This window comes from Myotis davidii, unplaced genomic scaffold (assembly GCF_000327345.1).
Source record: "Myotis davidii unplaced genomic scaffold, ASM32734v1 scaffold134, whole genome shotgun sequence".
NCBI classification, from domain to species: domain Eukaryota; kingdom Metazoa; phylum Chordata; class Mammalia; order Chiroptera; family Vespertilionidae; genus Myotis; species Myotis davidii.
In genome coordinates, this window is record NW_006288853.1 from 2324781 (window position 1) to 2340867 (window position 16087).

The 16087-nt window shown below is 43.3% G+C and overlaps 2 protein-coding genes across 2 annotated transcripts in view; both read left to right on the top strand.

Moving 5' to 3' along the window:
• The window catches only part of SUPV3L1 (Suv3 like RNA helicase), a 33341-nt gene extending 31645 nt beyond the window's left edge, over positions 1-1696 (top strand). The window contains exon 16 of the mRNA XM_006761000.2: positions 77-1696. Within this exon, the coding sequence (XP_006761063.1) occupies positions 77-512 (436 nt within the window). The 3' untranslated portion in view covers positions 513-1696. The remainder of the gene's footprint in view (positions 1-76) is intronic.
• Positions 1697-12683: 10987 nt separating this feature from the next.
• The window catches only part of HKDC1 (hexokinase domain containing 1), a 36599-nt gene continuing 33195 nt past the window's right edge, over positions 12684-16087 (top strand). Inside the window, exon 1 of the mRNA XM_015562101.1 lies at positions 12684-12872. Within this exon, the coding sequence (XP_015417587.1) occupies positions 12810-12872 (63 nt within the window). The 5' untranslated portion in view covers positions 12684-12809. The remainder of the gene's footprint in view (positions 12873-16087) is intronic.

The window sequence follows — 16087 nt, forward strand, 5'->3', positions numbered from 1 at the left end:
TTCGTCATTGATATTATTGTAGTAGTTCAGCGACTGTGATAAGAGCTGTTGCTATAATGTAATGTCTTTTTCCCAGCTATCGGTTTATAGATATGTTTCCAGATGCCAGCCTTGTTCGAGACCTGCAGAAAGAGCTGGATGGCATTATCCAAGAGGGTGTACATAACATCACCAAACTGATTAAAATTTCAGAGGCACAAAGGCTGTTGAATTTGGAGAATGTGTCAGCAGACAGCCGGTCTCGTTTGCCAGGAACATTGAAGAGCCAAGCAAAAAGGATGCGCGGTACCAAAGCTTTAGGGTATAGAGCTGCTGAGCCACCCAGCTCCAGTGCGGAAGAGAAATCCCTTGCTTCCAGGTTGGTGCAGCAGGGACTCCTCACTGCAGACATGCTGAAACAGCTGGAGAAGGAGTGGCTGACGCAGCGGACTGGGCACGGCAGAGACAGGACGGAGCCTGGGACTTCCTCCAAAGGGTCAAGAAGAAAGAAGAAGGAACCTGATTCAGATTAGGTTTATTTTATTTTATTTTTATTTTGCAAATAAATATCTATTTTAAAATTCTTTTTTTTTCTCATCTGCATTTACTGCCTTATATATAGTATTCTGGCTATCTTACTGGGGTGTGTTTGTTTTTCTTTACCCAGAAAAATTAACTCTTAAAGATGAGTAAACTTGGTTTGTTTCTACATTTTAAAAATATGGAATGTCTTAAAGATTTTATTTAAAATTTTATAGAACTCTATAGTATAGCACTAAGACAATGCACTATAAAGAACTCTGCATGGCAGTCAAGCCCGTTTGGTGAATTGTTTGACCAGTTTTCTACACCATTGCTGAGGATGTCATGGATGGAATTGCTATCTGCCGAACCCACGTACCAGAAGCTGTTCTAGGTGCTGGAAACGTATAGTAAGCAAGAGGTATTATATGGAGATTTTGATACGGAGACAAATAGGAGTAAGTTAAGTAAATGTCAGCTCTGTGAGGGTAGAGATGGTTGTGTGTCTAGTTCACTGCTGTGTTTTCAGTGCCTAGAATACAGTAGAAGCACAATCAGTCTTTGTTCAGTGAATGAGTACTTTTGGAGATAACTGCTAGGATAAAGTAGAATAAGAAAAGAGAGTAACAAGCGGTAGCAGTGGACTATTCTACATAGAGTGGGTGGTCTTCCCATGTCAGAGGTCAGTCTGCTGCATAGTGGCCTCTATTGCCCAACACAGTTTTCAGCCCTGATTAGTGATACAGTTTAAAAGGAGCTTAAGGGCTTTGACATTGGACAGGCCTGAGTTCAGCTTCTCTCATTACCCGCCCGGTGACCTTGCCCTCTCTGAAGATGGACAGTAATGCTACTCAGAGTTGTTCAGGAGGTTAAATGTGATGAGGCGCCATTTAGCACAGCGCCTGGTATATATTAAGTGTTTTACAAATGAAACTGAAGGTTTGGGTTCACTCTGGGCTGTGAATTGACCACTTAAGTCATTCCAAGAACTGAACTAATTTCTTGAGCAGCTGCTAAACAGGCTGACTTCAGACTAGCGATTACACTGACTTGGTTGAAAGTGGGTCAAGAACAGTTATCTTTTTCTGGTTTTTTCTTTGGTAGTTCTGGAGTTCAGATGATGTTTCATTTAATTGAGATGGCAATCTTTATTCTAATCTTTGTCTTTCTGGAAATAAAGGCTGAGTAGATGGCACTGAGTGTATTTCTCCCTTGTTTGTGGGTAAACAGTAGTGAAATGTCCAGAAGGGCAGATACTCTTCATTGGACAACTTTAGCTTCTAGAATTTGCCTTCCCCTGTGACTTACACCATAGCAGACATAGTCCCTTCTTGCCCATTTGGTCTCATTGTATTTAAGAGATGAGACACATCACTTAGAGCAGTGGTTCTCAACCTGTGGGTCGCGACCCCTTTGGGGGTCGAACGACCCTTTCACAGGGGTCGCCGAAGACCATCCTGCATATCAGATATTTACATTACAATTCATAACAGTAGCAACATTACAGTTATGAAGTAGCAACGAAAATAATTTAATGGTTGGGTCACAATAATTCACAGAAGACACTTAAGCAAGACCCTTGCAGACTTCGTAAGTTAAATGTTAGTGAAGTCTCAGATAAGAGGAGTGAAGGTGGGGATACTGTAAGGAAAGGGCTGCTTGAACACTGAGCTAAAGACTAGAAATAGTGATAAATAGTTCACCTTTCCCTGTGTGGGGGAGGGAGAGTCTTCTGCCTGTGGTTAAGCAGAAGAGACTAAAGGAAGATAAAATCAGGTGAAACAAATAGGAATAATATAATTAAGTGGCTCTGAGTAATTAACTGCAAAGTGCTTAATATTTGAAAACAACCTGGTCTCTGCACCAAGCCTGACATGTCATTTATTTTTCTTTGAGGGCTTCTGGGCCAGCTAAGTCCCAGGCATATGTTTCACTCAGGTCATGTTCTTAACCTTTTTTTTTTTTTCTAAAGGCCTTTTTTTCTTTTTAAAAAAATATGTATTTATTGATTTCAGAGAAGGAGAGATAGAAACATCAATGATGAGAGAATCATTGATCGGCTGCCTACTGCACACCCCCAACTGGGATCGAGCCTGCAACCTGGGCATGTGCCTGGACCAGGAATCGAACCGTGAGCTCCTGGTCACGCTCAACCATCAACCCACACCAGACGGACCTCAGCCTTTCTAAAACACAACTCTTTTTTTTTTGCAGTTTTCTCACAGGTTTTGAAGCCCTCTTTGGAATATTGTGAATTCAGTTGAACATCAACACGGAGCACGGACTGAGACTTGGATGCTAACCTCAGTTCCATCGGTACAGATCTGGCTAATTTAATAAGATGTGGTTAGTACAGATCTGGTTAGGAATAAAATCAATGACTTGTAATGCTTTGTACATTTTATTTGTGGATGAGTGTAAATCTACAAAATGAAATTGGGTCTTTTGAAAAATGCCTATTGTGAATCATCACAAATCACCAAAGTCTGTTACAGCTCAGAACTGGGAGTCTGTAATTAAGTTGCAGTCATTCTATGTGTATCCAGCACAAATCAACCTATTAGGATATGATGAAAAGTTGTGGTTTGCTGAAAGACGAGCAAATGATAAATGAATTAGATTATTTTACTTCTCGATTTTAAAGCTATAAAATGCATAAACTTGAATAGAGATAGCAGTTATCAACATGCTTCTGAGTTGTCACTGTTCTCTAAAAGCCTGTCACTTAACATAGTGGGACAGTCCCACACACGATAAACGGAAGTTGTCTTTATGTGCAAAAAAGTGCTAGAGAAGAAAATAATGTTCTTGAAGTAGGATTGATCTTTGAACACTTGACTTCATAAAGTTACTTTTGGGAAATTTTGGTAGAGGAGATGATTTTGAACTGGTTCCTTTAACAAGTTCTATCTATCCAAAAGTTTTTATTAGGTGCTCTCACCCAGTCCACGCCCTAGAAAGGCCCTGGTGCTTGTGAGGCATGGGAAAGGCCTGTGACCTAGTGACTACTTTGACCCGCCATTCGACACCTGTGAAGTGCAGTGAACTTGAGGATCCCCTGCTGGATAATGTTCTTTCTTGGGTGCTTGTAATTAGGTGGAAATAATTTTTTTTTAAATTCTTTTTTTAAAAAAAATATATTCTATTGATTTTTTACAGAGAGGAAGGGAGAGAGATAGAGGGTTATAAACATCAATGAGAGAGAGACATCGATCAGCCGCCTCCTGCACACCTCCCACTGGGGATGTGCCCGCAACCCAGGTACATGCCCTTGACCGGAATTGAACCTGGGACTCTTCAGTCCGCAGGCCGACGCTCTATCCACTGAGCCAAACCGGTTTTGGCTAAAAATTCTTTAAGTAATTATAAATGTTCATAATTCTTTTAATAGCCACACTTTAATTTTCTTAACATGTTCATCACTCATTGTTATCCTTTAAAAATTGATAAATCAATAGATGTTGCTCACATTCTATCTATAAAAGCCCATCTGCATATGATTATTTAAAGTAATGCATGATATAAATTCAAAACAAAGCTCACTTGGAAGTAAGAACTCTCCTATAACCTATACTTCTGCACATTAATTTATCTCTAATCTATACACATAAGCCAAGTAGACTTGTCATTAAAAAATATGTATATATATATGATTAAAAAAATTTTTTTTATCCTCACCCAAGGACATAGTCACTGATTTTTTTTTAAAATATATTTTATTGATTTTTTACAGAGAAGAAGGGAGAGAGATAGAGAGTTAGAAACATCGATGAGAGAGAGACATCGATCAGCTGCCTCCTGCACACCTCCCACTGGGGATGTGCCCGCAACCCAGGTACATGCCCTTGACTGGAACCGAACCTAGGACCTTTCAGTCCCCAGGCTGACGCTCTATCCACTGAGCCAAACCGGTTTCGGCTAGTCACTGATTTTTAGATAAGACAGAAACATCGATGTGAGGGAGAAACATCTGACTGGTTGCCTCTTGGACACTCCCCGACTGGGGATTGAACCCACAACCTAGGTATGTGCCCTGATTGGGAATCTAGTCTACAACTTTTTAGTGTACAGGATGACGCTCCAACCAACCAAGCTACACTGGCGAGGGCAAGTTTAAATCACTTTTTAACAACTGACTTTTGTCAAATGAATATATGTACCCCTTTGAAAACCAGAGACAAACACTTCCAACTCTGTTGTTATTTATTTTTTGTTATTTTTTTTTCTAGTATTTACCTCATTGACTACATATTATGCATCTCCTCTGTCCTGAGTCATTTTAAGACATTAGCTACTGATTTCCTACTATATATCAGGTGAGGATTTAGCTTTTTTTTAAAAAAAAATATTTTTATTGATTTCAGAGAGGAAAAGAGAGGGAGAGGGAGAGAGAGAGAGAAACATCAATGATGAGAGAGATTCATTGATTGGCTGCCTCCTGCATGCCCCTACTAGGGATCAAGTCTGCAACCTGGGCATGTGCCCTGACTGGGAATCAAACCGTGACTTCCTGGTTCATAGGTTGACCAACCTGGGCATGTGCCCTGACTAGGAATTGAACTGTGACTTCCTGGTTCATAGGTTGGTGCTCAACCACTGAGTCACGCTGGCCGGGCAGGATTTAGCTTTAAGTCACTCCTTTTCTCCACTTCCCTTTTGGTATAGCTATTATTCCTTTTTGTTGTTGTTAAATCAGTATTTAGAAATTACATGCATGACTTTCATACTACTTTTTTGGCAATTTCTCTAACTTCGTCATTTAATCTATTGAAATTTTTGTTTTCTCTATCATAGTTTTTTGTTTCATAGACTATTATTATTTGATAGTTCCTTTTTTCATTTTGAAAATAAGAGGGGTAACAATAAACAAACATCTGAGAAAAGATTCAGAAACACATTTATTTTTTTTTGTTAATCCTCATCTGAGGATTTCCCCCCATTGCTTTTCAGAGAGCTGAAGGGAGGGAGTGAGAAGGGGCAGGGAAGAGGAAGGGAGGGAGGGAGAGGGCAGTGGGCAGAGGTCAGAGGGGAGAGAGAAACTGGGCTGTGAAAGAAACACATTGATTGGATGCCTCTGGACAGCAAGGGAGCAAGCCACAACCCAGGTACATGCTCTTGACTGGGAACCGAACCTGAGACCCTTTGGTGCTCAGGTCGGTGCTTAACCATTGCACACACTAGCCAGAGTGGAGTCATAGACTTTATTTTATTTTTTTATTATTGTCTAAAGTTTTACATATGTCTTTTTCCCCAAATGACCTCCATCTCTCCCCGCCAGCCATTCCCACCCCGGGCAAGCCCCCACTGCCCCAGTGCCTGTGTCCATTGGTTATGCTAATATGCATGCATACAAGTCCTTTGGTTGCTCTCTAATCCTTCCCCCCTCTCCTACCATTTGTTTCTGGATCTAGTTCATCAAAGTATGTTGATCATTATATTCCACATATGAGTGAGATCATGTGATATTTATCTTGAGTCATAGACTTTAGAAGCAAAGGAAGCATGTGCGTTGGGAAAGAAGGGAAGGGTGGTGTTGCTTCTGGTGAGACTGTTGGCATTCTCCCAGCTGACAGTCCTGAGCTCTTGGTAAAGTGAAAGCCTTCAGGCTGGCTTTTCTTAGAGGCCGTCAGCCCTTAGGAGAGTCTCTACCTTGACAGGATGGAGTGAAAACCTCCCATGACTTAGTCTCTGAGAGTCTGCACAGTAAACGCCTTACCATCTAGTTCATTACTATGGCTTCTTACTTCATGTAAGTGATTTTCAGCTGAATTATCAATTCTGCCTCCTATTACTTAATTTTTAGTAATAGTAGAACTCATTCTACTTTCATACATTTTTAAACTAAATCTTGCCTTGATATTAAAACTTTTTATCTGATTTTGCTTGTTTTCCTAAGCTAATACTCTTCTTCCCTTACCAACTTAATTCATTATGTCTTGTTATAGCAGAGTTTATAATGTATTTGTGTGTGTTATCCTTACTTCAATTACTGACAACCCTAGTATAGTTTTCTTAGAGGTGGTTATCTTATTAGCTGAGTTTACACTGCTCAGAACTAATTAATAATCTGTAAAGTGGGTTGTTTTTTAAAAATTTTTATTTTAGCATTTCCTTGCTTTCTGGCACCACAAGATCGTTCAAGTTCATCTTGTAGTTATACCCTGTCTCATCTCCAGAATCAGCCATTTCTGCCAGGGGCACTTTTGGCATATTTATCAGGGCCAAAAAATTGTCTTATACGCCGGCAAATACGGTAACTGGTGAATTTGGGAGCAGGAACTGAGTATGCCCATCAACTCCTTACTCTACCTTTTCAGATTTGCCTCCCAGCAAACATGACTGCTAATATTCCTCCAAGGGATTGAGTTTAAGGTCTGAAGACACTGACTTATGAAACTTCTTCATTTAAATATTGCCTGGGTTGTGTCCTATATCCGATATAGTAAAAGGCTAATATGCTAAGTGTCCAGCCATTCGACCGTTTGACCATTTGACCGGTAGGTGTGATGCGCACTGACCACCAGGGGGCAGGACCGTTTGACCATTTGACCGGTAGGTATGATGCGCACTGACCACCAGGGGGCAGACACTCAACGCACAGGCATGGAAACCTGGAACAGACTGATGAATCTCAGGAGGGAAGAGGGAAGAGGGAGCAGGGGAAGATATTAACACATTAAGCTTCCTGTCAGTCACCGGTGACTGACTATACTTTCCTTCTGGAAGACAAAATAGGCTGGGTGCTTAATGTCTTAACCAAAGATCTTATATGCATACTAGAGGCCTGGTGCATGGATTCGTGCACCAGTGGGGTCCCTCGGCCTGGCCTGTGGGGATCGGGCCAAATCCATGCACTGGGCCTCTAGTTTATATATAATACATGCATATAAAAACCATATACATCTCTATATTAAGCTCAACATGAGTGTATACTGATGTTCTCAACTCTAATCCAGTAATACAGATCATTCTAGCCTTTCGCCTTGCTTGTATGTAACTTCCCACTCCAACAGTGAGGAACCTGCCTCTCCCCATCCACCCTCTGTTTCTTCATTCAGTTCCAGTATGCGTGTATGGTGCTTGCAGATTCGTAAAGCCATGCCCCTGGGGAAACGGCTTTACCAACCCGGTACGACGCTATGTGTAGCTCCTTCTGCCTTTTGTGCGCTCCCTCCTTTCCAAGATTGTTAGGTTAGCATCTTCCCATCCTCTTCAACGAGGCTTTTTCATACATTTATAGTACAGTTAGGTTCTTTTGTCAGTCTGTATTACATCTCTGATCTAAATCACTTTTCTAAAAGTTCACATACATAAAAGTTCATTTTTTTCTGTAAAGTTCTATGGGTTTTTAGACAGGTATTTTTATTGATTTATTGTTTTGACAAAGTATTGTGTCATGTATTCACGGTTACAGCACCATACAGAATAGTTTGACTGCCCTAAAACTCCCCTGTGCTTCGCTTATTCAGCCTCCCACTCCCCCCAACCCCCTGGCAACCACTGATCTGTTTACCACCTCTGTAATTTTGCCTTTTCCATATCTGAGGCCATTTCGTTTTACAGAGGAAAATGGGCCCCCTAACTCCTCCCAGTGAGTGATGTACACAGATGTCTGCTGGTGGAAACCAGACAGAAAAAAGTGGTTTGGGGTCTCATTGTTCAGCTTGAAGGTTTCACTTTGTGGCCCTATTTGCAGTCTTGTGCCTCACTCCACTTCCCACGGTCCCAATGGTCCCAAGTCCAGAGGCTGTTGGGTTCAATCTCCCCAGAGAATAAACACAGTCTCCTTTAGGGGTGGGGAGTGGTGGTCACTCATTGGTCTAGGTTGAGGGGCACGCTTGGAGCCTTCCTGCTTTTTTATAGAGACTTTTGGCCAATCTCCTGTTTCACTGTGTTGCCTCTCGCTTTTCAGCGGTAGCTGGGCCTCCAGCTCCTGAGCCGTTCTAGATTACAGATACCGCTGCTCACTCCTCAGCAGGTCACCGTCTGCAGGCACGCAGGCGTCCGTGCTTCCTCTGCTGCGCCACTCCTTTCCTGCTGGCTTTCTGTCTTCCAAAATTACGTTCAGATCTCTTAACCCCTGTTTCATTTCTCTTTGTCTCAGTGGGGTTATGCCATGTTTGACCAGAAGTTTCATTTGCTTTTAGAAATTTGCTATTTTGTGCAATTGTAATTACGCTGAAAAAGGTTAAAAAGCCACATTTCCTGGAATGATTTGTCTTTCCTTGATATGTATTTTGGCAATACAGCTCTTGATGTACAATAGAGTTGAGATTTTTTAAAAAGTGTGCAATTGATTTCCCCATGAGTAGTCCCTGTCTTTTCATGGGCCAGGAATAAACCTATAAAAAAAATGATCAGGCCCTGACCGGTTTGGCTCAGTGGATAGAGCTGCGGCCTGTGGACTGAAGAGTCCTGGTTCGATTCCAGTCAAGGGCATGTACCTTGGTTGCGGGCACATCCCCAGTGGGGGGTGTGCAGGAGGCAGCTGATCAATGTTTCTCTCTTATCAATGTTTCTAGCTCTCTGTCCCTCTCCCTTCTTCTCTGTAAAAAATCAATAAAATATTTTTTTTAAAAAAATGATCAGTACCATTCTTTTGAAACGTGCTGAGGTTAACAGTTTTGCTTCATATGTGGTTGCTCCTATGGAGACATTAATAGTGACTGTCACTGTTGGCAGGATTTGCAAGTTTCTACATTGACGTTTATGGAAGTTTGCTTTCTGACAACGTGTTTCTCATTCTTTTTTTAAAGAAATATATATTTTTATTGATTTAAAATATATGGTTTTTTTTATTGATTTCAGAGAGGAAGGGAGAATGGAGAGAGAGAGATAGAAATATCAGTGATGAAAAAGAATCATTGATCAGCTGCCTCCTGCACGCCCCCTACTGGGGGACCGAGCCCACAACCTGGGCATTTGCCCTGACGGGGAACTGAACCATGACCTCCTGGTTCATAGGTCAACACTCAACCACTGAGCCACGCCGGCCAGGTTGTGTTTCTCATTCTTTTGCAGCAAGTGGACTGCAGGTCAGACTGACTTCTGGACAACTTAACTTTGGACTTATCCTTAAAAAGAATATGGGGCAGAACCCAAGCTCTATTTTCTTTTTCTTTTTTTTTCCCCAATATGTTTTATTGATTTTTTACAGAGAGGAAAGGAAAGGGATAGAGAGTTAGAAACATCGATGAGAGAGAAACATCGATCAGCTGCCTCCTGCACACCCCCTACTGGGGATGTGCCCGCAACCCAGGTACATGCCCTTGACCGGAATCGAACCTGGAACCCTTCAGTCCGCAGGCCGACACTTTATCCGCTGAGCCAGACCGGTCAGGGCAAGCTCTATTTTCTTTAGTAAAGGAAAATAATATTGATAAAATTCCTAACTGTTCCTATAATTCCAGTAAATGGAACTGGCACCTCTCATGGTTTATGGTTATGTTTTACTGAATGCACTAAAGGGCTGCATGCCTTTTCTTATCCTAAAGGACCAAATGGGATGAGAGGAAGTAGCAATTTTAATAAGGGGTCCCTAGCCCACCATGGACCATATGCCTTCTCTTATGTGGCCTCATTTACTCTCATTCTCCCACTGAGGTCGCTGTGCACCCTGTACAGGTATGAACTTGGGCCTTCTACTTCAAGGATGGCAGAGTCAAAGTGGGAGCCCAGGGCCTGTGCACTTGCCACTGTGCTGCCAGCTTTGAGCTGGGTGTCCAGCTTAGGTCCCATGGTTCCCTGGCTTTGCATCCAGGTCAGTGAGCGTCAGCAGGATGGCGATTAAGCCAGGACTCTGGAGCCAGACCACCCACATTTAAGTATCTATTCCACCATGCTGGGCTCTGTGCCTTAGTTCCTCCATTTGTGAAATGGAGAGAATGATAGTTGCTGTGGGAATTAATATTAGAAACCACCTAGTAAACACTATCCAAGTGTTTGCTAAATAGGTAAATTCTATTGGACTTTTAGTCCTCTCACCTGCTCAGTGTTTAAAGGAAAGCAAATATTTTCTTTAGGGCTTGCCAAAGGCGGGGCTGCACGGACACAGACATGTGTAGAGGTGAGAGCATGTCCGTTCTTACATGGAAGGTTTGGGGCAGATGGGTAACACACTGTAACTGAAATGTCAGTGCCACCATCTGAATCCAAGATATGCTTCCGCCCAGATCTCCTTGAATAGCTACATAGAGCTTCAATAAGGGTGAGAGTAATCAGACAAGAAATGGTAAATAATTGAATTACTTTTGCCTTTATTCTACAAAGTGAGGGGCCAGAGCTGGATGACCCCAAACGCATGTGATCGTTATAATCACTAAGCGTCCTGATTTAGTAGGCTACCTCGGACCTATATAATGTAGATGCCGAAGATGCCAATCTGCTTAGAAAAAAAGCGGAATGAGGTAACAGATAAAAATCAGCTGTATTGTTTGCCACTAAAATTCCAAAGGCTACCCACCTGGCGCACACAAGCCACCAGGAGATGGCAGATACCTTTGGTTATGGCTCTGTTTCCTTTTGTCCACTGGCCATTGTAACCTGTTGTCCCTGTATTGAATAAATCAATGGCAGTTGGTGCCATACTTAAAAAAAAAAAGTATTTATTGATTTTAGAGAGAGGGAGAGAGAGAGAGAAACATCAATGTGAGAGAGTAACCGATCAATTGGCTCCTGCATGCACCTCAACTGGGGATCCAACCTGCAACCTTGGCCTGTTTCTTCCCTTCTTTTTTTTTTCTTGTAGTTTTTTTTTCTTTATTGATTAAGGTATTACATATGTGTCCTTATCCCCGCCATTGCCCCCCCCCCACTAAATATAGTTCTTTATGTGTATATGCTATCCCTGTTACTCATATTTTATCCCTCACACATGCACCAGGGATGCGATTCTCTTGCTCGAGAATCCTGCGCCAGGACTTGGTAACTTGTTCATTGGTTAGGCTTCTATGCATGCATACAAGTCCTTTGGTTGATCTTCCCTTCTACTGAGGAGGAGAGGTGAGGTAGGATTGAGGTGGAGGTGCCCAGCTGATCATTAATATCTGGTCAGTTGCTAATTTCAGGAAGCGGTTCATTAGTATTTGGGAAGTATGGTCAAGAATTTCTTCATTTGCCTTTTCCCCCACTGGAAAGACCCTGTTGAAATGACATGTCTGTACTTAGTTTCCCAAGCAGTCGGAATTCTGCTGCTACTAACAGTTATCAGTGGAGCATTTATTGCCAGGAGAAAGAACAGAGGTAATATTATGTATTAGTTAAGAGTTGAGCCCTGGTATCGAACTCCTGGGTTTAAGTCCTCACTGTATCATTTACAAGCTTTGCGATTTTGAGTAAGTCACTTAACCTTTTGGGGCCTCAGTGTTCTCATCTAAAAAATGTGAATAGTGAGTGCTCCATCCATGTTAGCTGCTGTTAACACCACTGTTATTGTTAATGATTTTGTTAGCTGACCAATGACTGGGACCAGTGCAAGGCCCCTTTCTGGGCCTTTCTCAAGTATGATGAGTGAGATGACCAAATAGCTTCATGCTATGAGACGCTTCCCAGCTCTAACTTCAGTTTTTCTCTCTGGCAGCAGCTTCCCAGTGAGTACTGATGACTTCAGTTCATTCTTTCTCTTGCATATTTTTTTCTGGGTCACTACCTGTGAAATCAAGGTTTTCTGGCTTAACATTGAGAATAGATAAACCTTAATCGATTATTTTCCATTACCATGGACCATTAGCTAAGAGGTCTGATCTATGACAAATAGAAGAATTTGTTCCAACATTCTTGAAATCTCCCTGCCAGGACAGTGTTTAATATAAATATTTTATTGTTGGTGAAAATAGTGCTGCAAAGAAGCAGAGAGTCACAGTTACACTGCGGGATTGAGGAGAAAGGGGCTGAAGAGGAAAGCCTGAGCATGGACATGTGCAGAGCAGCTCAGCTGTTGAAAGTTGGTATTAACACCCAACTTCTCAGAAGCTTTTCCTCGGCCGAGGGGGCTTGGTGGGGCACTGGCTTGAGAGAGTTGCTTAGCAACGAGATGTCAGAGTCAAGCAACCCATCCCCTGCTTCGCCTCCACCAGCCCTCAGCTGCCACCCTCAGGCTCCTATTAGACAATCAAGTGTGCTGGGAGGGAGGGACCAGAGAGAGGGGGCAAAGTTTAGTCATTGAATGAAGCAGCCTGGAAGCATTTAATCTGTAGACCCAGTTCCCCAGCGCCTCCAGCCTGAACTGGAAGTGGGCAGCACTCAGGAGACCAGCGAGCCAACTGCACAGAAGTCTCTGACCACCTCAGGAGAAACCACACTTGGGGAAAATGTTTGCGGTGCACTTGATGGCGTTTTACTTCAGCAAGCTGAAGGAGGATCAGATCAAGAAGGTAAGGACTCGGGAGGCTGAGAGCGGTCTCATTCTGCACCGACAACACGGATCCCTGCCTACACCTGCGGGGATTGAGAGCTCATTAGAAAACGGGGAGCACAGGACCAGTAAAACACTCATGGAGGGGGAAGAGGACATTGCCTATTGTCCGGAGCCTGGATCTCACTCAGAGCTTCCTGGTGGATATCGGATGGGAAGGGGATGAGGAGAGAGTCTTCAGTCCCCGTCTAAGTGGTTTGGGGTAAGGGGTGTATGAGAGGCGAGGGTAAAAGGAAAGGAGAGTCATTCTTAAAGAAACGTTGAGAACTTGTAATTCATGTTACTTTTCATGTGCTTGAAAGAAGAGAAGGAAGGCACCAGAGGGATGTGAGGGTTAATGTACAGACATTGAAATACTTATTTGCATGAGCTGTTTGCCAGTGGTAGACCACTAACGGCATGCATGGTTTTGCCACTTTGTCCAAGAAACCTGCCTACAAAATTCATTCCAAGGTGACTGGTTAAAAGTTGCCAAGGCTCACCTGGGGGCCATCAGCATTTTCCCAGCTGGCACGAACTCAGCCTGTCACTCTGGCCACGCCAGCCACCAGCTCAAGGAAGTCCTCCCCGCAGGTGGACTTAGCCAAGGTCACCCAGGTATTTAAGGTGGTGCTGGGGACGAAACCGAAGGGCTGGCTCCTCCTCCTGCATCCTTTCCCTGGTGCCCCATGCCTCTGGGCTTTTCCAACAGACTCACTACATCCTGCTCATTAGAGAGTTGGGTTCGAGGTGATAGCAAATGTTAGAATATGATAAACTCACCGGGTTTAACCTGTCCTAGTTTTCACTCGTTGCTTAGATTCACGAAGGCCTTTATGGCTTCTGAGGGGGGTGGGACGCGCTAGGCAGCCCTGCTCAGGGCTTCACTTTCTGCTCTTACCTGCTCAGTAATGATGAAACCGGCCCCAAGGGGAGTCTTTGGACCTTGATACCTATGGTTCTGCAAATGAGTTTCCTTTCCTTGGGCCTCTGTGGTTGTTCATCTTTCGTTACAGCCTCGAATCAGGCGGGTCTGATTGTCCACAGCCCCGTGCAGGCTCAGGAGGCCCCTCTGAGTGGAAACGCAGCCTCCACTGGGTGGTTCCCGTTCTTCTGGCTGGAGGGTCAGCCTCTGTCAGGCCCAGAGCTGACCTTCCCTGCCCTGTGGGAGGCAAGAGAGATTGTGAGAGTGACTGAGAAGGGAGAGCCGGGAACAGTCTGTAGCCACCTTAATCCTGTGACTCCCCAGGTGTCAGGAGTCTATGGGAGGCTGGTTTATGGGTTGCCAGGATGAGTCACAGCTCCGAGAACACAGCTCCATGTGCGGAAACACACCTGGTCAAAAGGCACAGGCTCTCCCACTCCGGCAGGTAGCCCGTCCCCTCTTTCATTCCTGTGCTTCCTGTCTCTGGAGCTGCCAAGATCCTGAGCCCCACTTGCTGCTAGGGTTTCTATGCAGACCCTGGAACAATTTTCTAAGAACTCCCTATACCAACATTAACACAGAAACAAAACACAACCTAATGGATGGAAGAGAAGGAAGGAGGGGAGAGAAGGAAGGAAGGAAGGAAGGAAGGAAGGAAAGGGAAGGGAAGGAAGGCTACTCTGATAGCTTCAATATATTGACTTTTTTTTTAGAAATTTTCTTTTTTTAAAAATATATTTTTTATTGACTTCAGAGAGGAAGGGAGAGGGAGAGAGAGAGATAGAAACATCAATGATGAGAGAGAATCATTGATCGGCTGCCTCCTCCACGCCCCCTACTGGGAATGGAGCCTGCAACCCAGGCATGTGCCCTTGACCGGAATCGAACCCGGGACCTTCAGTCTGCAGGCTGACACTATCCATTGAGCCAAACCAGCTAGGGCTATATTGACATTATTTGACCTACAGATAACATTGGGCTGGGCCTGGTCACTGACCCGTAAATTGCCCACTCAAAGAAAAGGACTGGTTAGATTTTCAAAGTGTTCTTTTTACAGTTTAGAAAGTCAACATTACGAAAAGTGGAAATGTCACCTTTAATCCCACCCCCCCTCACAGCTGTATTTGTGTGTGGAAGCCCGAGTAGTCTTTTCTCACAGCAGATGTTTTTACATTTATATTGTACATACAATTCTGGTCGTGTGTCCTTCGCTTACTGTTAGATTGTAACCACTTATGTACATTTCTCCATTTCTTTATGATTATTGTAATATCTAATATTTAATCAAGTTGGCTATGCCATAACTTTCCCCTTTTGTTGGACAGGCTATTTTCAAAAATATTTTTTTTTAACAGTTAAAAAATGACTGGCTCAGTGACTAACGTCAACCTATGACCCAGGAGGTCATGGTTCAATTCCCGGCCAGGGCACTTGCCCGGGTTGCAGGCTTGATTCCCATAGCGGGTGTGCAGGAGGCAGCCCATCAGTGATTCTCTCATCACTGAGATTTCTCTCTCCTCTCCCTTCCTCTCTGAAATCAATAAGAAATATTGTAAAAAATTGCTATAATAAACATCCGTTTGTATTTAATGTTCTCCACCTTTGGGATTATTTCCTAAGTATGGATTCCCAGAAGTGAAATCACTGAGTCAAAGAGTTGAACCTTTTTATGACTTTTTTATTATTGTTAATATATTGTTAATATATTTTTATTGATTTCAGAAAGGAAAGGAGAAGGGGAGAGAGATAGAAACATCAATGATGAGAGAGAATCCTTGATTGGCTGCCTCTTACACGCCCCCTACTGGGGATCGAGCCCGCAACCCTGGCATGTGTCCTTGACTGGAATCCAACCTGGGACCCTTCAGTCCACAGGCTGACGCTCTATCCACTGAGCCAAACTAGCTAGGGCTTTTTATGACTCTTGATTCTTAATATAGGACCTTTGGACTATGTGGTTACTAAAGTTCCCTGCAGCTCCCCCATCGGTCATTCCCTAGGCTCTGAGCTTACATTTTAAGTTTGCTCTTCCTCTGTGCTGCTTGCTGGCTCTCTCGTTTAGAAGATATCCCATGTCTAGTTTGTGAGTCACTCCAAAGTGAGCCTGGTTGCTGCCACCTAAGCGCCTCCCTCAGTACCTGAAACATGTATACCTGGTCACACAGGCCCAAAGTCTCCTATCTGAGTCTAAAATACAAGGTTTCTTGCCCCCCCCCCATGTATGTTTCATTCTTTCCTTCTGAATAAATTAGAAACTGTTCTTAGTTGAC